Here is a 23,281-nt window from a genome sequence, read left to right as displayed (position 1 = left end):
GAATGAATGGGATGGCAACATAGAGAGTAACCCAGTTTTAGGACCGGCAGGAGAAGATAACCGAGAAGGAAGTTGAGGAAGCGATAAAAGCAATGAAGAGTAGAAAAGCGGGAGGGCCGACGGGAGTTGTGGGAGATATGTTGAAGGCAGCGGGAAATTGGGGTGTGAAGAGAATGACAGAGATCTGCAATCTGGTGGTGAAAGAAGGCCGCATTCCAGTGGATTGGGAACTGAGTACCCTCGTCCCTCTATACAAGGGGAAAGGTGACCCTCTGGACTGTGGCTCGTATCGAGCGATAAAGTTATTGGAGCATGGAATGAAGGTATTGGAAAGGGTGTTGGAGAGGAGGATAAGGAAGAAAGTGAAGATTCATGAAATGCAGTTTGGATTTATGCCAGGAAGAGGAACGACAGACACGCTTTTTATTGAGGCAGTTGCAGGAGAAGTACATGGAGAAGAGGAAGAAGTTGTTTCTTGGGTTTGTTGATCTGGAGAAAGCATTCGATAGGGTTCCACGTGAAGTAGTGACATGGGCATTGAGGAAGTTAGGAGTGGAGGAATGGTTGATCAGAGTGGTGATGGCAATGTACAAAAGAGCACGCACAGCTGTAAGGACGAAGGACGGGAACAGTGGTGAGTTTGAGGTGAAGGTGGGAGTGCGTCAGGGGTCGGTACTAAGTCCACTACTATTTGTAGCTGTCATGGAGGTGCTGGCTCGGAACGTAAAGGAGGGTTTACCGTGGGAGTTGTTGTATGCAGATGATCTGGTGTTGATTGCAGAAAGTATGGATGGACTGAAGGAGAAGATGAACAAGTGGAAGGAATGTATGGAGACAAAAGGTCTGAAGGTGAATATCGGAAAAACGAAGGTGATGGCAAGTGGTAAAGCATGTGGTGAGGTGGGAAGAACTGGGAAGTGGCCGTGTGCTGTGTGCAGGAAGGGTGTCAGAGTGAATTCCATTCAATGTACAATGTGTGCTGAGTGGGTTCATCAAAAATGTAGTGGTCTGAGAGGGTCATTAACCAGTGTGGCAGCTACATTCAAGTGTAAGGTGTGCACAGAGGGAGCTGCAGATGGAGGAAATGTTGAGTTGGATCTTGGAGACGGCGTGAAGCTGGAAGGTGTGAAAACATTTTGTTACCTAGGAGACATGCTGAATGGAGAAGGTGGATCAGACTCGGCAGCGGTTGCTCGAGTGAGATGTGCATGGAAGAAGTTTCGGGAACTGAGTGGCGTGCTGACGAGGAGGGGAGTGTCGTTGAAGCTGAAGGGAAAGCTGTATGCTGCATGTGTGAGAAGTGTTATGATTTATGGGAGCGAGACATGGGTAATGAACGTAGAGCAGCAACGAAGGCTGGAAAGGGTGGAAATGCGAATGGTTCGGTGGATGTGTGGAGTATCGTTGAGAGAGAGGAAGACAAATGATGAATTGCGAAAGATGATGGGAATAGAGCCTGTGATGGATGCTGTGAAGAGAAACAGGTTGAGATGGTTTGGTCATGTGTTGAGGAAGGATGAAAGTGACTGGTTGAGAAGAGTGATGGAAGTTAATGTAGAAGGAAGTAGAGGACGGGGAAGACCGAGAAAGACTTGGCTGAAGATGGTGCAAGAAGAAATGCGGGCTAGGGGGTTAACAAGGAGAGATGCAGAAAATAGGGCAATATGGAGAAGATTGTCATGGGGACCGCAAGGCTAACCCCCGCTCTAGCAGGGAAAATGGCCTTAAAATGCCTGTTGTTGTTGTTGTCTAATTAGACAGTTGGCTCCAAACCTTACGAGGAAGCTACTTTTCCAATGCCTTTTTTGAAAATACCCCATTTGATGTGGCATACTCTGTAATATAGGGTCGGTGCTTCTGAAGCAGTTCCTTGGCAAGGGTCAGGCTGGGCAATGTGCCATCTCCATATCACCAACATTTAGCTAATCACAGCCGTTATCTAATCAGGTTGATACAATGACATGAGGGATGGATATCTGCAATATGAAAGCTAAATGTTCAATGGTTTTTGAAATATCATGTCCACAAAAATACATGGACAGATGATCGGTCGGTCGAGCTCATTATACACGAATATAGTCACAAAATAATTGAAGCACACATAGTAAAAACAAAAAAGGCGTCGGTTGATGGTAAAAAGCAATGAAACTTTTTTTCTGGCTGATATTTTTCCTCTTTTTTTCTGATAGTCTCCGACCTTGTCTGCGGGGCAGAAAAAAAAGTTAAATTGTTTTTTTACCATCAACTGACGCCTTTTTTGTTTTTACTTATTTAGTGATAATTATTTTGATACTATATTATTTTGTTGCCACATATGACGACTATTTTGTTATCATATTTCATACCTGTCCCAAGTTCGGTAAAATAAATAAATCCCTTCAACGTTTCTCAAGTTATTGCGCTGGACAAATGGACAGACAACCCAAGTACATAATACCTGCATATCGGTACATAAAATGGTACGGGAACTTTTGTACATGCTCACTATATGTGGGGAATTTGTTGTTGTTGTTGTCCTTCTCTTTTGTAAGGGGTGAGGTCCAACGGTACCAAGCCCCTGCCCTGCTTTGACCATGATACTCCTCCACTCCATCTTCAACCAACTCTATGCACCCTCACTTTACTGAGATCTTTCTTCACACAATCCTCCCACCTGAACCACAGTCTACCTCTCTTCCTCCTACCTTATTTCCTCAACTCACTTTCTTTGCCATTCTTTCTTCCCCCATCCACACCAAATGTCGAGCCCATTTCAGCCGACATTTCACCAATGTCCTCGTTAAGCTCATCTACACACCAATCTCCTCCCTCAGTTCATCCATTCTCCTTTTATCCACCCTCTTCACTCCAGCAATCCTCTTCACTCAGTTGTTCTTGCAAATCTGCAGCTTCTGTTGTTGTCTCTTTGTCAGTGCCACCATCTCCAGACCCAAAAGGCAGTCCGGTGGTACACACCATATCAGAACCTTCCCTTCAATCTCATTTAATTTTTTTTTGTCTGCCATTACTCTTTGAATCCTCTTCCACACCTCTGCCTCTGACTTACCATCTCCATTCACTTCCCCCCCCCCACCCCCCCCCCCCCAGATACTCAAACCTATTTCCTTCTCTGATCTCCTTCCCCTCCAACCTGATATTCATTTATTTTCTCTTCTGCCCAAACCACATCACCTCTGTCTTCTCCATGCTCATTTTCTGCCCATGTTTCAAAAATGCCTCCTACCACTCCCCCAGTACTTCCTGCATTGCCTGCCCACTCTCCACCACAACAGTCAGATCATCCTCACACAATATTCTCCACATAATATCTTTCATGCTTACCTTCCTGCTTACCAGCTCCATCATCATGATGAACAGGAGTGGACAGAGAGGACGTCTCTGCCTCAAATTGATGTTCACATTGAACTCCAACATCCAAGGACCAACCAAAACTCTTGCCTTTGTTCCCTTGCACACGACTCCCAATCCTGCCCTTCACCAACCTAACGTCTGCTTCTGTCACTCCCATCCATTTCAGTGTCGCCATCACCATCTCTCTCTCGAGACAGTGAAATAGGCCTTCTCCAGATCCACAAGTCCCAATGCCATTTCACCTTGCATCTCCAACCTCCACTTCCACCAGATGTCTCAGCATGAACATCCGTTCTGTCCTTCCCTTTCTGAACGCCTGCTGCCCTTCTCAGATCTGCTTCTCCACACTCTTCCTCATACTCTCATCCAGAATCCTCTCCAGCACCTTCATAACATGACTAAGGAGTGTAATTCCCCTGTACTTCCCCAGATCTTGAAGACTCCCCATCCCCTTTCATATCGGCACAATTAACCCTATCCTTCACTCCTCTGGAATGGACCCATCCCTCATATGTACATTCAACAACCTCTTTGTTCACCTGACTCCAACTTCTCCAGCTGCAATTATAATTTGTGTACATGCCTCGTCAACGCCGAGCTTCTTCCCTTTTTCATCCTCTTCAATGCCGTCCGCACTTCCTCTTCCGTCATCTCTGCTTTTCCATCCACATAACTCTGTAGTTCCAGCTCACTGTTGCTTCCTTCCTGATTCAACAGCTTGGAAATATCCTTCACACACCTTCAATCGTGCACCCCTCTGTCACTTGTCTTCCACCTCTATCCTTCATCTCCGCCCCTCCCTTCATGTCTTTCCTATCCTCATTCCTGTCACGAGCCAATTTATGGATAATCTTCCTCCCACCATCATCTTCAAACTTGTTGTGCACTTCCTCTTTCATATTCCTCGCCTTAACCACATATTTTCTTGCTGCTTTCTTCTTCTGCCCATACAGGTGTAGCACCCTGCATCAGGCTATCTCCCTCTATCATTGATCTTCAATATCCTCTTCCAAATCTCCTTCTTTTCACCAACTTCCAAACCTGATATCCCTGCTCTCAAATGTTGTACGTGTGTGCTTCCCTCTCTCTTCCCATCTTGACTCCTGCTCCTTTTATCAAATGTTTTATGTGTCAGTTTGTCTTTTTGTGATCTATGTTAGCTCTTACACGAGCCTCGATCTTGTATAAAAAAAACAAACAAACAAAAAAACTGCCTTCGCTACTTCCTCTGTCCACCATGCCTGGTTTCTATCCCTCGACAATGCACCCTCTCCTGACGTCCTTCCACGCAACACTTCTGCAATTCCCTTACGTGCCCCTGCATACTTTCACTCCTTCTCCAAACCTTCCGCTTCTTCGCTACGTTGCTCATACCTGGCCCTCACCCTCTCCTTGTACTCTTCGGTTGTGGTCCACATAACCAACAAAACACACCATTTGCCTCGAAACCACCACCCATGCCATAACTACCCATCCCTCCCATCGTCCCACTCTGACCACCTGCTTGCTGATGTCTCCCGAAACTTTTATTCCTCCGCCATTACTCAATTCATCCTCACTCGGGTGCAACAGCATGTATCCTCCTACGAACCTCCTGGCCCTGTCCCGCATCTGGTCTTCTGCACACACAACACTTCCAACCTCCTTCTCTGCATCATCTCCACCACCTCAACCCCTCTCACTCCCCCCCTCCCCCCCCCCCCCCCAACCGTATTATTTCACACATTCAAACTACCAATCCGAACTTCGCTTCTGAACCTTTGCCCACCTGGCCGAACGAATTACATGTTGATGAGTTTGTGACACTCAGAGGAAAATGTAAAAGCTGAAATATGCATATGTAGGAATCGGAAAATGGGAAGGTGATTGGGGGATTGGAAGAGGAAGGAAAGAGGTTTTCGGGTGGTGGAATTAAAGAGGGTAATCCATCTATGTGTGTGCCGTGCCTTGGATGTTCATTAAACTGGTGTTGAAGAGCAGGGCTCTTGCTTGAGACGGACGAAGTGACGGGCAAGACACAAACTCGTCCGAGAAGATGTTTGTTGTAAAAACCAACTCGGGAACTCTGAAAAGCCCGTTTATCGGGCTGCATATATATCAAAACCAGAAAGCACAACCGAAACCGAAAGCCACGCCTCTTAGGCGAGGCGCGCTTTGGTGGTCACGTAACCGACAGGTGCAAAGGATTATAACCGCATGCGCGGCACGCTTTGGTGATCACGTGACCGGCCACCCTGGCGCCGTGGTTTGCCCACCGGTTACGTCACCGGCTGGAGCAAGGAGATTCTGTTGCTAGTCTCGCTTGGGAGACCCATGGGTCGCTACACACGCCCCCCCAGAATGGACGTGATCCAGGAAGGTCAACCTGAGGGGGGTCCGGATGACCTGACCGAAACGACCCCTGGCCAGTCACGGGGGGGGGGGGGGTCCGGTGTGGTGGCGGGTGGTCGGGGGGGGGGTGCAGTGGACGGGGGGCGGCCACGCCTCGGTGGGAGAGCCAGCTGTGGCGGCTTGCCGACGTCCATGTGGGCCGGCTTGAGGCGGTCCAGCGAAATCCGGTCCCCTCGGCCGCCGATGTTGACGATGAAGGACTTGTTGTCCCTCCGTAGGACCCGGAAGGGTCCGTCGTATGGTGGCCAGAGCGGCCCCCGGTGCGCGTCGTGGTGCACAAAGACGTACTCCACCGTGCGGAGTGCTGGGGGGACATAGGATTGGGGGTCGCCGTGGCGGGACGTGGGCACCGGGGCGAAACGTGGGGCGGCCTCCTGGAAGTCCGTGCGCTGGCGCGTGGCGGACCAAGGGCTGGTGGCGTCGGGAATGAACTCGCCCGGTACGCGGCGGGCCTGGCCGTACACCAGCTCGGCGGTGGACGCCTGGAGGTCCTCTTTGGGAGCCGTGCGGAGGCCCAAAAGGACCCACGGGAGCCGGGCGGCCCAGCCGTCATCCTGGAGGCCGGCCATGAGTGCGGCCTTCATGGAGCGGTGGAACCGCTCGCACAACCCATTGGCCTGTGGGGTGGTAGGCCGTGGTGTGGTGCAGGGTAACGCCCAACGTGCGGGCGACCACGCCCCATAGTTCGGACGTGAACTGTGGGCCGCGGTCCGATGAGATGTCCGCTGGTGTGCCGAAACGCACGACCCAGGTGGCGATGAACGCCTGGGCCACGTCGGCGGTGGTGGTGGAGGCGAGGGACACGGCCTCCGGCCACCTGGTGGTCCTGTCCACCATGGTAAGCAGGTGGGTGAACCCCTGCGATGGGGGAAGGGGACCCACCAGGTCCACGTGGACGTGGTCGAACCGTCGCTCGGGCACGGTGAAGGGAGCCAGCGGAGCCTGGGTATGACGGTGGACCTTGGCCCGCTGGCAGGGTGTGCAGGCGTTGGCCCAGTCGCGGACGTCCCGTCACAGTCCATGCCAGACGAAACGCGCCGCCACCAGCCTCTGGGACGCCTTCCGGCCCGGCTGAGAGAGGCCGTGGAGCGAAGCAAAAATGCGCCGTCGCCAGGTGACCGGCACAACGGGGCGAGGTCGGCCTTGGGAGATGTCGCACAGCAGGACCGTGTCCGCGAAGGGGACGTCAGCCAAGCGGAGGCCCGTGTCCGCCACACGGAACACCTGCACCGTGCCGTCGGTGGCCTGGTCCGTTGCCATTAGGGCGAAATCAACGCCGAGGAGGACGGCATTGGCGCCGGCTCGAGAAAGGCAGTCGGCCACGGCGTTGTCCTTCCCGGCGACGTGCCGGATGTCCGTGGTGTACTCCGACACGGCGGAGAGGTGGCGCTCCTGGCGGGCCGACCACGGCTCCGTGACCTTGGCCATGGCGAAAACAAACGGCTTGTGGTCGACAAAAGCCGTGAACGGGCGGCCCTCCGGGAGGTGGCGAAAATGGCCGACGGCCAGGTACAGCCCGAGGAGCTCGCGGTCGAAGGTGCTGTACTTCAACTCGTTGGGCAGGCGTTGCCGGCTGAAGAACGCGAGTGGCTGCCAGGCCCCGTTGACCCATTGTTCATCAACCGTGCCCACGGCGTAGTCGGAGGCGTCCGTGGTGAGGGCGATGGGAGCCTGGGGTACCGGGTGGGCCAGCAGCGTGGCATTGGCGAGGGCCCGTTTTGTGCCGGTAAAAGCCGCGTCCATGTCCGTGGACCAGACAACGTCGCGTTTCGCCGGCTGGCCGCGGAGGGCGGCGTACAAGGGCCGCATGAGTTGCGCAGCTCGGGGCACGAAGCGGTGATAAAAGTTCACCATCCCGAGGAACTCCTGCAGCGCCTTGACGGAGCGGGGGCGCGGGAAAGCGGCGATGGCCTCGACTTTGGCCGGTAGCAGCACGGTGCCGGTCCGGGTGATGCGGTGGCCCAAAAAGTCGATCGTCGCCGCACCAAAGTGATATTTGGCCGGGTTGACGATCAATCCGTGCTCGCTGAGGCGGCCGAACAGCGTCCGGAGGTGGAGGAGGTGCTCGGCTCTGGACGTGCTGGCGGCGAGGATGTCGTCCAGGTAGGTGTAGAGGAACGGCAAGTCGCGCAGCACGCCGTCCATCAGGCGCTGGAACGCCTGTGCCACGTTTTTAAGGCCAAAGGACATCCGGAGGAATTCAAACAGGCCGAAAGGTGTAATAACGGCCGTCTTCGGGATGTCGGCCGGGCGGACGGGCACCTGGTGGTACCCCCGAATCAGGTCCACTTTTGAAAAAATGGTCCGCCCCGCCAACCGGGCGGAAAAATCCTGGATGTGCGGGACGGGGTACCTGTTGGGGGTAGTGGCGTCGTTAAGGCGGCGGTAGTCACCGCATGGCCACCATCCGCCCCCCCCCGGCTTCGGTATACTGAATCGAGGGCTTCGGGACGATGTGCAGCGGCGAGGCCCAGGCGCTGTCGGAGCGCTGCACGATGCTGAGGCGCTCCAGCGCGGCGAACTCGGCCTTGGTGACGGCGAGTTTGGCGGGATTGAGACGGCGAGCCCGGGCGTACACCGGCGGGCCCGTAGTGGGGATGTGATGCGCGATACCGTGACGCACCGCGATGGCCAAAAACGTCGGTTGCGTGAGGGCCCGGAACTCCGCGAGGAGACGTGCGAAGTCGTCTGCCAATGGGAGGACGCAGGAAAACTCGGTGGGCGCGGAACGGCTCAAAGCGCATGCCAGGGAGCTGAAAGTTTCGGCGATGACGAGACGGCGGCGTTTCACGTCGACCAGCAGCCCGTGGGCGCACAGAAAATCGGCCCCGAGCAAAGCCATGGGGACGTCCGCCATCACGAACTCCCAGTGAAAGAGCTGGCTGCCGAAGCGGAGGGGCGACGGTGCGTGGACCGAAGGTGCGGATGGCCGAGCCGTTGGCCGTGATTAAGGAGGGGCCACAAACGGCGGCCCGCCTGTCCTCCGCCAAAGCAGGAATGACGCTCAGCTGGGCGCCGGTGTCACAGAGAAAGCGCCGGCCCGACGCTTGGTCTGCGATGAATAGCAGGTTTCCGGAACTGCCGGCATTCATTGCTGGTTGGGAACGCCCGTTTCCCGACTTTCCAAACGTGCACGGGGGTCGACATGATCGGGCCTGCCGCCCGAACCTAGCGTGGAAATAACACCAGGCCGGGTCCGGCGGGGGCTCCAGTCGACGCATCGGGACCGGGCGACGCGGCGTCGCTGCTGCCAGTCCCGCCGGCTCGGCGGCCTCCGGGAAGGAAACTGCGTTGCGGGCGCCGGGCGGGTGGGCGGGAGGGCTCCCGGCCGCCACCCCGACGAGCTGGCTTGCCGAATCGATCTTGTCGGCCTCCTTGGCGAGGTCGCGGGGGTTCACGATGGTCGTGAACGGGAGCTGGCGAAGAAAAAGCTCCCGAAACAGGAAATCCGAGGGGTGCTCGCCGAGCAACGCGAGCATGTAGTCCATGCATTCGGACGGGCGCGTATCGCCGAGCTCAGGAAGGTCGAGAAGGCGTCGTGCACGCTCAGCCGGGGAGAGGGCGAAAGCGCCCAGAAGAAGTGCCTTGATGGCGTCGTACTTGCCATCAGCGGGCGGGTTCTGGAGGAAGCTCAGGCAGCGGGCGGCGGTCGCGGAGCCAAGCGCGGCGACAACGTATTGGTATCGCGTGGCGTCCTCCGTTATGCTACGCAGGGCGAACTGGGAGTCTGCCTGCGCGAACCAGACGGCGGCATGTGCTTCCCAGAAGCTGGGCAATTTGAGGGACACTGCGGTGTCCATCGCGTGTCGTAAATTCGGGGTCACCAGTGAAGAGCAGGGCTCTTGCTTGAGACGGACGAAGTGACGGGCAAGACACAAACTCGTCCGAGAAGATGTTTATTGTAAAAACCAACTCGGGAACTCTGAAAAGCCGGTTTATCGGGCTGCATATATATCAAAACCAGAAAGCACAACCGAAACCGAAAGCCACGCCTGTTAGGCGAGGCGCGCTTTGGTGGTCACGTGACCGGCCACCCCGGCGCCGTGGTTTGCCCGCCGGTTACGTCACCGGCTGGAGCAAGGAGATTCTGATGCTGGTCTCGCTTGGGGGACCCATGGGTCGCTACAGTGTCTCATTTGCTGCCATTAGTTGGTGGGCGTTATGCAGGGAAGTAATGCTGGATTATTGTGTGGATGCATCATTTTACTCTATAATCGGAATACTGTATTTGAGTTCGAAAGGTTTTTGAGGAATATCCATTTGGAACGTAGTTCCCTCTTCCAGATCAGCTTCACCTGCACACAAGTCCACTTTTTTTTTTGGGGATTCAAAGTCGAGGCTCGCGCAAGAGGAATACATAAAACACAAAGACAAACAGAAAACACATAAAACATGCAATAAAGGGAGTGAGAGGCAAGAGGGGGAGAGAGAGGGAAACACAACAACAGAAGAGAACAGGGACAGTGGTAGATCTGCAGAAGGGAAAGGGGTGTGGTGGGGGATGGGGAAGTGGGACGGGGATTGGGAAACGGTATAAAACACATACACATTACTCGGACTTTGAGGAAAGAAAAACGGAATTTGAAAAATGGTGGATTTGGGTTGTATTAACGGGGGTAGAAAAGTTCAAGGTTTTGAATAAGAGAAGATAAGAGATGGTGGAAAAGAGAAGATAAGAGATGGTGGAAAAGAGAAGATAAGAGATGGTGGAAAAGAGAAGATAAGGGATGGTGAATAAGAGAAGATAAGAGATGGTGGATAAGAGAAGATAAGACGTGGTGGATAAGAGAAGATAAGAGATGGTGGATAAGAGAAGATAAGAGATGGTGGATAAGAGAAGATAAGAGGTTTTACCCAATACTGCACATAGATTCGATGTCCAAACTGCAGTTATTGAAATTTAGTTAATTACAACTCAAACCTTGATTTAGGTTTAAATAAACATTTCCGAATTAAATAATTCTTTTCTTTCGAAGAAAGACCAAATTATTGTTAGAAAAAAGCAATTTCCACATTGTGTTCATTTTATCGACCAGTGGGTTGGAGTTTGTTTTCAAATGAAAATTTTCTTTTTTTTTAACGTTCTCATTGTTCAACCAAATATTTCAAAGATATAAGGAATTATATGATGAATTTCACTGTTTCAACAATGATAAGAGATTGATCAGCTGTCTCCGTGTGCAGCGCGCCTGTTCAAGAGAACTAAAAGTCCAAGAAAAACATGGCGCGCCATCGCAAATCCCCACGCTTCGTTCTCAAAACAAAGTTGAAAGATGGCAACAAGTTCCACCAGGAATGACCCAATATCAAATTTTGAAGGTTTCCTTTCCATTTGGCCGGTGATGCTAAATTCTGGGGCATGAACCGGGAGTCAACGAAAAAGGTTATACATTCCATGTGTCCTCAATGGTGATTGCATATACAAGTTTACATTAAAAAAAAATTTTTTTAATGCGCCTCTAATGACATTTTTTGCTATTCTACCTTTTGGTATTGGTATACTATTTTTACCCTCGCCTGAGGAGAGGGTATTGCATTTGAGTCCGTTTGTTTGTCCGTCTGTTTGTCTGTTTGTCCGCACAGAATAAATATGATTTTCTGTGCAACCATTGGTCCGATTGACAGGAAATTTTCACCATCGGTGTATACATCGGTGTATTTCACCACCTGTATAATTTTCTCTGGTAATCATGACGTCATATGTCACGTGGTTCGGCCGCCTTCATGGAAAAAATAAAATAAAAAACTTTGCACCGCTATATCTCCGAAAGGGCTCAACAGAAAAAATTGAGACATGGCTCATTGTGAAGAACTCTCCATGGGGAATCAAATATGTTAATGATGTCAAAGGTGCCTCCATTATGACGTCATAATTCGAAAAGTACAAAACTTCATCCGATCAAGATGAAATGTCGAGCATAATCTCGGAATAAATTAGTGGAGAAAAAAAAATGATGTCATCGGTCACGTGGTTTGGCCGCCATATTTGTTTTAACACAGCCTAAAAAACCACTGAAAATACATCCTGGTGAGGGTATGCAATCTCTGATTGCTCTTTCTTGTTGGTAATGTACCCAGGGGGTGGCATCAAAATGATATGAATCTTGCACGTTTTTGCCATGTGGTGATCATAACAACCAAGTTTGTGATTTTTTACACTACCGTTCAGGAAGAGACAGCATGATTGACAGACGGACGGACCGACAGAGCTGATTACAAAATGACTTCGATGAAGCGTCTTCATATTTTTCAAAAAGCGTGGGATAACAAGGATAAGCCTCCCATGGCTAAAGAGAGGTAACAAACTACTTCCTGCATGCAAATAACTTAAATGCACCATTTAACATGGGACACCTCGGAATTTAACGTAATTCCCCAAAAAGAAAAAAAAACCAGAGGCAATTGACCCCAATTTTTCAAATGCTGCGAGCAAACTTTGGTACATCACGGGTGATGAAGGTTGTGGTCAAGTTTCATCGAAATTGTTTGTGTCGTTCTAATGTGGGTGGAAGGGGGGGGGGGTCAAACCTGGAACCACTTTGACCCTGGTGGACCCTCTGAGATCTCGATTTTTTTCATGCCATGAGAAAACTCGAGTTCCAACACACAAAATGTTATCTTAGCCAAGTTTGGTCACAATCCCATCAGCAGTTTCAGAGAAGAAGTTGCAAGTGTTCACGGACAAACTGACCACTCAACATCCCATAAGCTACCCAGAAAAATGTTCCAGTTGAGCTAAAATTTACCTTGTGCCCAAATCAAAAATCCATTCATATTAGACAAGACAATGCTGCACCAAAAGAGATTATACAAGTTTCAAAAATACCAAAAAAAATGGCAGAAGATCAAGATATGTGTTGACATGTGACGTTGTGTATAAAAATATATATACATAAATATATCACACACCAGACGTGGGTCTTGAACCATCATCCTGAGAGCAAAGTCTGCAGACATCATTGAAACCGATTCCAGAGAAACCAGAAACGTTGTCCAGCTGCACATTTTGGAATCCGAATATCTTTTCACAGAAACTGGAAAGTTCCCGAATACCATTCTCCAAGTTGACGAAAATGCTTCCCAAAAGCGAAGAACCTGCAATCTGGACATGTTGCGGCTTCGAAAAAGAATTCATAAATTTACAGAAGTCAGCATACATCGCAAATTGAAATTTCTCTTTGGCGAGAGAGAGGAGTTCGGTCCGCAATGGATCTGACTCAGTACAAGCTCGAATAACCTTCTGATTCTCAATTCCAAGCGTATCGATCACTGCTTGGGCTGTTTCTGCTCTCAGGCCTTGAGACTTGAGCCACACCAAGAAGCTCTCCATTTCACCGATGACCTGCCAGGGATACAATCAACACCTGTGTTAAACACAGAAAAGTTATACATGCTATTTTCCTGACTAAGTTTGGAATTTTTGTGAGTTATTTCCATTGACAATCCAATCAATTATAATTATCCAATAAATCCGGGCGTATGCATCCAGTTTGTTCACCCGCTGTGCCCCATTTTGTAAGTTTCCTTATCAATCAGCATTTCACGAATGTGAGTTTTTATATACCGAGACAAAAATAATCCCAGAGCAAACTAGGAGACCATTCGGCCCATTATGCTGCACCACATCAACACCAGACCAATTTTATCCGCAAAAACGATGCAATTTCATTGGGGGAATGAGGGGATGAATGTGGATGAGATGATGTGGCACGGCCAGGGATTTCCCAAGCGCATCAAATACAAATGGAGAACTACCTTTATGTTAATTATTTAAATTTAAAAAAGAGAAAAAAGCAATATTCATATGTGTGTACATACATGTATATATCATGGTTCTTGAAAGTATTGTGAAGGCGATTTGTGTTACAAAATATTCAAGTATATAATTCAATTTAAATGAAGGTTTAAAGGTGTAAATCTTACTATAATTCACCAAATATCCATCTGTCTGTTCGAAGGTACCGCAAAAATGGCCAAACCGATCGGTACGATATTTTGGGTGGTTAATCCTGGGACCCCTTGGAGTAAAATAGGCTGTATTGTTTTTCCAATTTTTCCAAGTTTTCCAATTTTCCAAACATGATGGAATAATATTTACCGACATGAACAGTGATGTGGCTTTTGTTGAAATTCTACAAATACCGTTTAGATTTTGATGAGAATTACGAACCTGCAGCGAATCCGGCAGTGCACAGATGATGGCAATGCATGGGTTTGACAACATCTCAATACAACAGTCATTCATTTATAATGTTAAATCGTTAAACGTTGATCGTGTGAATCGTTTTGTTAAAGGATAAGCCTCCCGTGGCTGAAGGCATCATTGGAATTGAGTGAATACAGGTACGATTTTGAATTCGTAATTGTGCTCACCCAACCGGACGGAACTTCACATCAGGATTTAAATATTTGTTTGTCACAAATGTTGTTGAAAGTTTATTTTTCTTATTAATGCTATTTAATTTGTGATTGGAGTTATGCTGTTTGGAATGAAAAAAGAGATATCGAGTTCAAGTTGACTGTTGAGTTGAGATACAAGTTGAGATATCGAGTTGACTGTCTTTCCCTCGCAGTCCCCCTGTGCTGTCTTTCCCTCGCGGTCCCCCTGTACTGTCTTTCCCTCACGGTCCCCCTGTACTGTCTTTCCCTCGCGGTCCCCCTGTACTGTCTTTCCCTCACGGTCCCCCTGTACTGTCTTTCCCTCACGGTCCCCCTGTGCTGTCTTTCCCTCGCGGTCCCCCTGTGCTCTCTTTCCCTCGTGGTCCCCCTGTGCTGTCTTTCCCTCGCGGTCCCCCTGTGCGGTCTTTCCCTCGCGGTCCCCCTGTGCTGTCTTTCCCTCATGGTCCCCCTGTGCTGTCTTTCCCTCGCAGTCCCCCTTTATTGTCTTTCCCTCGTGGTCCCCCTGTGCTGTCTTTCCCTCGCGGTCCCCCTGTGCTGTCTTTCCCTCATGGTCCCCCTGTGCTGTCTTTCCCTCGCGGTCCCCCTGTACTGTCTTTCTCTCGCGGTCCCCCTGTGCTGTCTTTCCCTCGCGGTCCCCCTGCACTGTCTTTCCCTCGCGGTCCCCCTGTGCTGTCTTTCCCTCGTATTCCCCCTGTGCTGTCTTTCCCTCACGGTCCCCCTGTGCTGTCTTTCCCTCGCGGTCCCCCTGTACTGTCTTTCCCTCACGGTCCCCCTGTGCTGTCTTTCCCTCACGGTCCCCCTGTACTGTCTTTCCCTCGTGGTCCCCCTGTGCTCTCTTTCCCTCGTGGTCCCTCTGTGCTGTCTTTCCCTCGCGGTCCCCCTGTACTGTCTTTCCCTCGCGGTCCCCCTGTGCTGTCTTTCCTTCACGGTTGTCAGCTCTTTCACGAGCCTCGATTCAGTATAAAAAGAAAAAAAAAGAAAAAAAAGTGAATGACGAAATGCAGTGACAGTTTTACGTTCTAAACGTGAAATTCGCGGATCGCCATATACAGATTCGCCACAGACCCACGATCGATGTTTCTATATGTGAACGTACCCGTTTGTTTGCGAATGGGCACGTTTTTCATGGAAGTCCTTCACGAACTTGCTGTCCATGTCTGACGTGCGATTGAAGGTGCCACAGGAATGTGGAATTTATTGGTTTCATGCTTTCGCATTCGCCGTTTCTGCATTGTCTGTTTGCTTATGGCCGCCCACCCGTGCTTAGCACGGGTACCTCACTGGTTTAAGAAATTCAAGGTTTACCACCATTTATCCACCGGCTATTGCATCACCTTATCATTCTAACACTGTGGTTCCCAACCTGGCGCCCGTGGCCCCCAGGGGGGGGGGGGGCATGGTGTATTTCTCCGGGGGCCATGGGGTAATTTGAACCATACTAAAAATTAAATATTGTTTTTGGTTTTTTTTGACATTGTTTTGACTGATATTGTTATGTTTTTTTTCCGATTGCAGATTTGACGTTGTGGCTTCTGGGAGGAAAAAAAAGAAAGTATCTTGACGAATACATAAAGCTTGGATTCACGTCCATTACTGTGTCTGGCCAAGAGAAACCACAATGTGTGCTGTGTCACAAGGTTTTGAGTACTGAATCCATGAAGCCATCCAAGTTGAAGTTGCACCTCGAGACAAATCACGCACAACATGCAAAGCAGGATTCCGAATTTTTCAAGCGGCATGAAAGAAATTTAAAGCGACAGAAGTTGGATGAGGGAGGAGCTTTTCAACAACAAAATGTTGCAACTGTCCAGGCTTCTTATGAAGTTTCTCTTGAAATTGCAAAGAAGAAAAAACCCCACTCGATTGGGGAGACACTCATCAAGCCTTGTACCCTCCTCATTGTCGAATGGGTTCTCGGCAAGGCAGAGGCTCGCAAAGTTGAACAGGTGTCTTTATCGAATAACACAGTGCAGCGTCGTCTCCGTGACATGTCGGGAAATGTGAAACAACAGATCATCAATGAGATTAAGGCGGCGCCTTTCGACTTGTATTCTTTTCAACTTGATGAATTGACCGATGTCAGTTCCTGCTCCCAGCTACTGGCATTCGTTCGCTATGTCAAGGGAGATGATATCAAGAAAGAATTATTGTTCTGCAGTGCCCTGGAAACAACGACAAAAGCTCACGACGTCATGGAAAAAATGAAGTTGTTGTGTGATGCGGGGGGAATTCAGTGGGAGAATGTATGCGGTGTCTGTACTGACGGTGCTCCTGCCATGCTTGGTTCCAAATCCGGATTCCAAGAAAAAGTGAAGATGCTGGCACTACAAGCGAAAGGAACCGAACCCACTGTATGATCACAAGGGGCATTCTTAGGAAAAATGCCAGGGGCACAGAAAAGGCCTCTCTGTGTGGTATGTGCCATGTGGCAAACGATAGAAAAGGCCCCTTAATATGGTATGTGGCAAACGATAGCAAAGGCCACTTTATATGGTATGTGGCAAACTATAGAAAAGGCCCCTTTATATGGTATGTGTCATGTGGCAAACTATACAAAAGGCCCCTTTATATTGTATGTGCCATGTGGCAAACTATAAAAAAGGCCCCTTTATATGGTGTATGCCATGGGGCAAACAATACAAAAGGCCCCTTTATATGGCATGCACCACCGTATGGCAAACTATACAAAAGGCCCCTTTATATGGTGTGTGCCACCTTATAGCAAACTATAGAAAAGGCCCCTTTATATGGGGTGTGCCATGTGGCAAACAATACAAAAGGCCCCTATATATGGTATGTGCCACCGTATGGCAAACTATACAAAAGGCCCCTTTATATGGTGTGTGCCATGTGGCAAACTACAAAAGGCCCCTTTATATGGTGTGTGCCATGTGATAAACTATCAAAAAGGCTCCTTCATATGGTATGTGCCATGTGGCAAACAATAGAAAGGCCCCTTTATATGGTGTGTGTGCCATGTGGCAAACAATAGAAAAGACCCCTTTATATGGTGTGTGCCATGTGGCAAACAATGTTAGTCACATGAAAAAGTAAGTACACCCCATGTAAAGTTTTGACTTTTTCAACATGTTTCAACATACAGCCATTTGATCTTCATTTCAACAATATTGTTAGATAAAGGTGATATAATATAACAAATATCATGAAACATTTACATTTTGTCATCTACTGTATAATTTAAATAAACCTAAATGCAAATTTCGCATGTGGAAAAAGTAAGTACACCCCTACATTTATCACTACTTCAAATACCTAAAATTAGAATCAGGTGCACCAGCTCAGGTGGAAATGATTAGAACATCGTTAGAGAAGATCTTGGAGGAACCTGTCTTCTTTAAACCTCAGACATTTAGTTTGGTTTGCTCTTTGTTGTTGAAGTGTGCGGCATCACCATGCCTAGATCAAAAGAGCTCTCTGAGGCCTTCAGAAAGAAGGTAATAGATGCCTACGAGTCTGGGAAGGGATTTAAAAAGATCTCCAAACAATTTGAAATCAATCATTCGACTGTTCGGAAGATCATCTACAAGTGGAGAATATTCCAAACAACTGCCAATTTGTTCAGGCCAGGCCGCCCCAGCAAGTTCAGCCCGAGAGCAGACCGCAAGATGCTGAAAGAAGTCTCTGAGATCCCCAGAATGTCATCACAGGACCTGTAGGTAGCTCTTGCCACTGTTGATGTCAAAGTGCACGAATCTACCATAAGAAAGAGGCTGCACAAATTTGATCTGTATGGGAGGTTTTCCAGGAGGAAACCTTGGCTGTCAGAAAGAACATCAGGGCAAGACTAAAGTTTGCCAATGAAAACCTAGGCAAAGACCAGCACTTCTGGAACAATGTGCTCTGGGCAGATGAGTCAAAGGTAGAGCTATTTGGCCACAGTACCAGAAGACATGTTTGGCGAAAACCAAAGACAGCATTTGACCACAAGAACCTGATACCAACTGTAAAGCATAGTGGTGGAAATATTATGGTTTGGGGCAGCTTTGCTGCATCAGGCCCTGGACAGCTCACGATCATATAATCCACTATGAATTCTTCATTGTACCAGAGGGTGCTTGAGGATAATGTGAGGTCATCTGTCAGAAAGTTGAAGCTCAACTGAAGGTGGACCTTGCAACATGACAATGACCCTAAACATACCAGTAAATCCACCAAGGAATGGCTGAAAAAGAAAGAAATGGAGGGTTCTGGAATGGCCAAGTCAAAGCCCGGATCTAAATCCCATCGTGATGTTGTGGGGGGATTTGAAATGAGCTGTCCATGCAAGAAACCCCTCAAACCTCGCACAGCTGAAATAATTCTGCATGGAGGAGTGGGCAAAAATTTCTCTCAGTCGATGTCAGAGACTGGTCGACAGTTATAAGAAACGCCTACTTGAGGTTGTTTCTGTCAAAGGGGGCAATACCACCTATAAGAGCCAAGGGTGTACTTACTTTTTCCACATGCGAAATTTGCATTTATATGTATTTAATTTATACAATGAACTACAAAATGTAAATGTTTCATGATATTTGTTATGTTATATCACCTTTATCTATCAATATTGTTGAAATGAAGATCAAATAGCTGTATGTTGAAATATGTTGAAAAAGTCAAAACTTTACATGGGTGTACTTACTTTTTCACGTGACTGTATGTCGGTGGGGTTGGGGCATATATAGATCCAGGCAGATCTGCATCGGGAGGTACTCCGATGTCACGAAGAAGAAGAACCATATCGATGTCAGTAAGTCAGGGACCTGTCTGGCCCGGTTTGTCGGATTAAGTGTACATCTGTGGTCATACAAGGATGGCCCTGTGATAGGTAGAGGAGGGATCAGGCTAACTCCCCGGTGTGTCGAACCTGTAAACATCCCAGTGTCCTGTATGGCAATGCACTCGTATACATTAGTTAGCCGCATTAGCGGACACATTCATAAATACTCCCCCCTCACAATGACAAACAGGAAGCAGCCACGCACAACGCTGGCATGAAGGCAGAAATCGCACAGGCAGGCCGAGAGCCACGCCCAGGAGAACTCGTGATTGGCCAGGGGAGGGGCGAGTAACAAGCAGGTCACCCATTGGAAAGGAAGGAAGGTGAAGGACGTGCCACACTGATTGGCCACCGGCCAATGACACGACACCAAACGTGCGAGGCGCTCAGCCAATCAGTAAGGAGGGCGCGAAAGAACCACAAAAAGGAACTCGCTGATTGGAGAAGCACCGGCAACATGCGTAGGGCGCGAAAGACGTCTAGGAAGCAGCACGCTGATTGGAAGGGAGGCGCCGGGGACATGCGGAGGGCGCGAAAGACGTCCAGGAAGCGGTACGCTGATTGGAAGGGAGGCACCAGTGACGTCGAAGGAGGTCTGATAAAAGTGAGAATAGATCGACGTTTTACCCCTTCGTTCTTCGACTCTTGGCCCCTTCGCTCTTTTCTTCGCCTCTTCACCTCTGCCTGCCTCTTCCTGGCTTCCGGCATTGCAGACCCATTCCTTTCTTCTCCTGTTTATCTTTGCGCGTTCCTGTGCCGGCGGACCTCTCATCTTGGTTCCGGACAAGGGAGCGACTCCTCGTGGACGAGTCCTGGCACGGCTGGAGGAGCAAGCTGCACGCGACCCATTCGAGACGCACGGAGGGCCGGTGGTACGCCAGCAGACAGGACCGAGCGGTTCGCGCAGACCAGAGCCGCGTCGGACGGAGCCTGACCGACCCGACATCGACAGATAAGACACATCCACAAACACAACGGTTTCTTTTCTTCATCCTTCCGTTTGTCCTGTTGTTGAAGTCTGTGAGTGGGAACCCAACCTAGTTTTAGTTTTTATCGTCGCATTTCCTTGTCCCAATAGTTATTGTAAATCAACCCTTTTATTATTTTCCCTTTCTATTCTAAATCCCGTGTTCATGTGAGTTTAACTATTTGCAGGGTTAAGACTCTCCCTACCTCTTCCACATCTTACCCTACCCCTCCCTACCCCCTGTTCTGTATCCAAAATACAAGGCAAAATTTTAATGTCAAAATGTGGAACTGCCTGGGGTTGTATTTTGTTCTAATACATATAGAAATGATTTCTGCAAAGTTTTGTGAAAATTCATTGAGATTTAGAGGTGGAACACGGCATGTGCAATTTTTAAAATTTATTCATTTTTGGGTATTTTCAGAATTCTTATTCCTTGGACATAAACATGCAAGAAATTGTCTGACGACATTTTATTATAATAAAACACAAGAAATTATATTCCAGAACAACGTTTTTTAAAATAAAAACACAAAAGAATATTTTAGAATTTGTTTTCCGAGAACTGCAGTTTTGAGAACAAGAGCACAAGAAATTGTAATTAAGGACTGCAGTTTTGAGTTATTGGTGTTCTTGAGCTTCCTGGAGTCCTAGTCCTGGTCTGTGTCTGGCTTGCGCTTGCAGCAGCGAAGATTTGGCTGCTTAGAGCGGTCATGTTCAATTGCCTGCAGCACATTCTGCAGGTGATTTTCGCTCCTTGCTGCTGCCAGGAAGTCTGACGTGTGTTTGACACCACGTTCGGCGCAGTCATTGACGACGTTGATGGCACGTACTTTCAACGCACTCGCCTGGAATGCAGCACTGGTAGCCCACTCCTCAACGTCGAGTGAAAGAAATTCTGGATCAATGCGCAGCTGGTGCATACCAAACCAGCAGTCTGGGTTGACGAGGTCGACCAAGCTGGTGGTCAGGAAGAGGGTTGGAAACTTCGGCTTGCCAAAGCCAGTGCCAAAGCGCAGCTGTGGGAGAACAGGAAAATTATCTGGCTTGTGCTCCAAAATGGCGTCCGCAAGTGCACGCCGCTCGCTAACTGGCACCTTGGTGCTGAATAGTACCAAGGGCAGCATGTCTCCCGTCATGTACCAGAGGTGCCTTTCCAGCGCCTTGATTGCTGATGCCGCGATGCCCGGGTCAACGGACTTGTACATATGCAGGTGGTGGTACAGTGTGAGGTCATTCCATGCAGCATCTATGGCTGTGTCGCAGGTCAGCCACCATGTTGCGTAGATGTGCGTGATGAAATTGGCAAACACCCGAATCTTCAGCACCTGCTGCCTGTGTGGTGATGGTGCCTTTGGGAAAAAACGCAATGTGCTGCTCCATCAAGGGCAGCTTGAGAATGTAGAGCAACTTGGCCATCCATCGGGCCATGTGCAGCGCTCCTGGCCGTTCGAAAGTCATTGGAGTCTGTACTGCCCTGCGTGCACCCAGATACACAAGACACAGCTGAATGAACTCGCGGTAGTCATCTCGCTTATATTCGAGCACTCCCGTATCACATGCGGTGAGTCAAGCACGCAATTTGCCCAGAAATTGTGGTTCAGCATCAGCAGGAACATAGCAGGATAGTGGGCCACTATCATCGTGTGGCAGCCGGTGCCAGTTGTCCGACCCGCAGATGTGCAAACAAGGCAACCTCTGGCGGGCGCGACGTCTCCACCTTGAGGTCTGTGAATATTTGGCTGAGGATCATTTCGCCGATATGGTGCCGGCATGCGGACGAGAGCAGTGGTCGACCCAGTGAGTTCTGTACACCAATGCAGGCTGCCGTGAGATGGCCAGTGTTTGATGCGGTGGTGTCAAATGCCAAGTTGACAACATTGTCGGCACAGTTCCACTCCTGCAGCAGCTTGCATGTCAAACGGGCAATGATCGTTCCGCATGCCTCATCAGTCCCCTTCATGTATGCTGGCACACCGAGTAGCTTGAGTGCGCTGCATCTCCAACCACCACCGTTAGACGCTCCTCCAACTGACGCACATTTTTGAGCGTCGGCGTCAATTTGCTGTCCCAATGCAGTGTGACCATAGAAGGCGGTGTCCACTGCTCATGCACTTCCTCGCTGATGGCTTCCAGCACTTTGCGGCGTGATCGGTCTGCCGTTGCATAGGATATGGAAACTTTTGATAAACTGCCACCTGATTCTGCAATCAGGCCGCGTGTGAAGGTAGCCTCCTGCATCGGCGTGATCTTCAACCATGCAGCCAGTGACACAAGATTCGGCCTGCTAAGGACGTCAGGTGGTCTGAAAGCTGTGGTGCCAATCTTTTTGCGCTCGCGGGTTCGTGGTGTATTCCTAGCTGATGAAATGGCTGCTTCATCTGCGGTGCTGTACTCATCACTTTCGCTCTCCAACATGACCACGTTGAATGTCGCGGCCTCCTGCTGCTGCTCCTTGATAGCGCGTGCCTGACAGGCTGCTGTCCTAGATTCACGCTTTTGTCTCCGTTTGACCATGCATTGCAGCTTGGCATCAAATGCACTAAATGTGGCCACTCTGCCATCCTTCATGCTGACCAGGAAAGCAACGTCCTCCAGATCATGGATCAGCTCCTCAGCATTGGGAGACCACAGCGGGAATGTGGCATCCAGCCTATGCTCCATAGCATCCACCTGTCGAGCTGTAGCCTCACTGGAGCGCCGAGCCTGCGGAATGTGCCGCAGTTTGTTGTTGTCATTGACAAGTGCCACCACTTGTCACACGCGCATCGATCACTGACCATTGGGATGTTGGCCTTGGCGTAAAATGGCTGCACCTGCTCCAGGATGGCCTTGGCCGTCTCGAACCGCGACAAGGCTCCAATAGATCCAGGTCCCTTGGCATGCAGTTGTGCATCACAGTTGTAAAGCATACACCGCAAGATCTGGCGACCACTTGGCAGCTTGGTACCAGTGATGAGGCCATCTTCCTTGGTGATGCTTGGACCTAGGCCGAAGACAAGTTTGCGGCTGCTCTTGTGGGAGCCTGAGTGCGAGGGCGGCATCTTGTGTGAGCAGGATCCTGCGACAGGCGACGGCATTGAGGGAATAGATTGCTTGGCTGCAGACGACATGATGCTAATTTCGTTGTCTCCTATAGATCTGCAAATACAAATCACCGATGACTACAGCAAAATGGAAACATATGAACTCCAACGAATAAAAATCATGATATTACCAATCAAAACTAAGTCGAAGTCCCCAGTTGACATACTAATTAAAAGTAAACCATGGAATCTAGGAGAAAATGAGATATAGGTCATAAGTACAACTGGCTACTCACCTTGGTGTACAGCAGGGGCGGATCTAGTTTTCAGGAAACGGGGGTGGTGGGGGTGGGGGGGGGTGGGGGGGGG

At 49.5% G+C, this 23,281-nt stretch overlaps 2 protein-coding genes across 7 annotated transcripts in view; both read right to left on the bottom strand.

The window, feature by feature from the left end:
* Positions 1-23,281, bottom strand: part of LOC137416416 (uncharacterized) — a 76,322-nt gene that overhangs the window by 4,327 nt on the left and 48,714 nt on the right. For 5 of the 6 annotated variants that reach the window (XM_068102021.2, XM_078770292.1, XM_078770293.1 and 2 more), the window contains one exon: positions 12,652-13,084. In XM_068102021.2, coding sequence (XP_067958122.2) covers positions 12,652-13,072 — 421 coding nt within the window. In that variant the 5' untranslated portion in view covers positions 13,073-13,084. Of the gene's footprint in view, positions 1-12,651; positions 13,085-23,208; positions 23,232-23,281 lie in introns of all 6 variants that reach the window. The other variant, XM_068102011.2, reaches the window with a different exon arrangement.
* LOC144889573 (uncharacterized) overlaps positions 20,272-23,281 on the bottom strand; it is a 113,875-nt gene continuing 110,865 nt past the window's right edge. The window contains exon 2 of the mRNA XM_078770296.1: positions 20,272-23,027. Coding sequence (XP_078626422.1) covers positions 21,846-22,550 — 705 coding nt within the window. The 5' untranslated portion in view covers positions 22,551-23,027 and the 3' untranslated portion in view covers positions 20,272-21,845. The remainder of the gene's footprint in view (positions 23,028-23,281) is intronic.

The sequence above is a fragment of the Myxine glutinosa genome, chromosome 1 (genome assembly GCF_964187855.1).
Source record: "Myxine glutinosa chromosome 1, kmMyxGlut1.1, whole genome shotgun sequence".
In the NCBI taxonomy this organism is placed as follows: domain Eukaryota; kingdom Metazoa; phylum Chordata; class Myxini; order Myxiniformes; family Myxinidae; genus Myxine; species Myxine glutinosa.
This window is presented reverse-complemented; position numbering and strand designations above follow the sequence as displayed.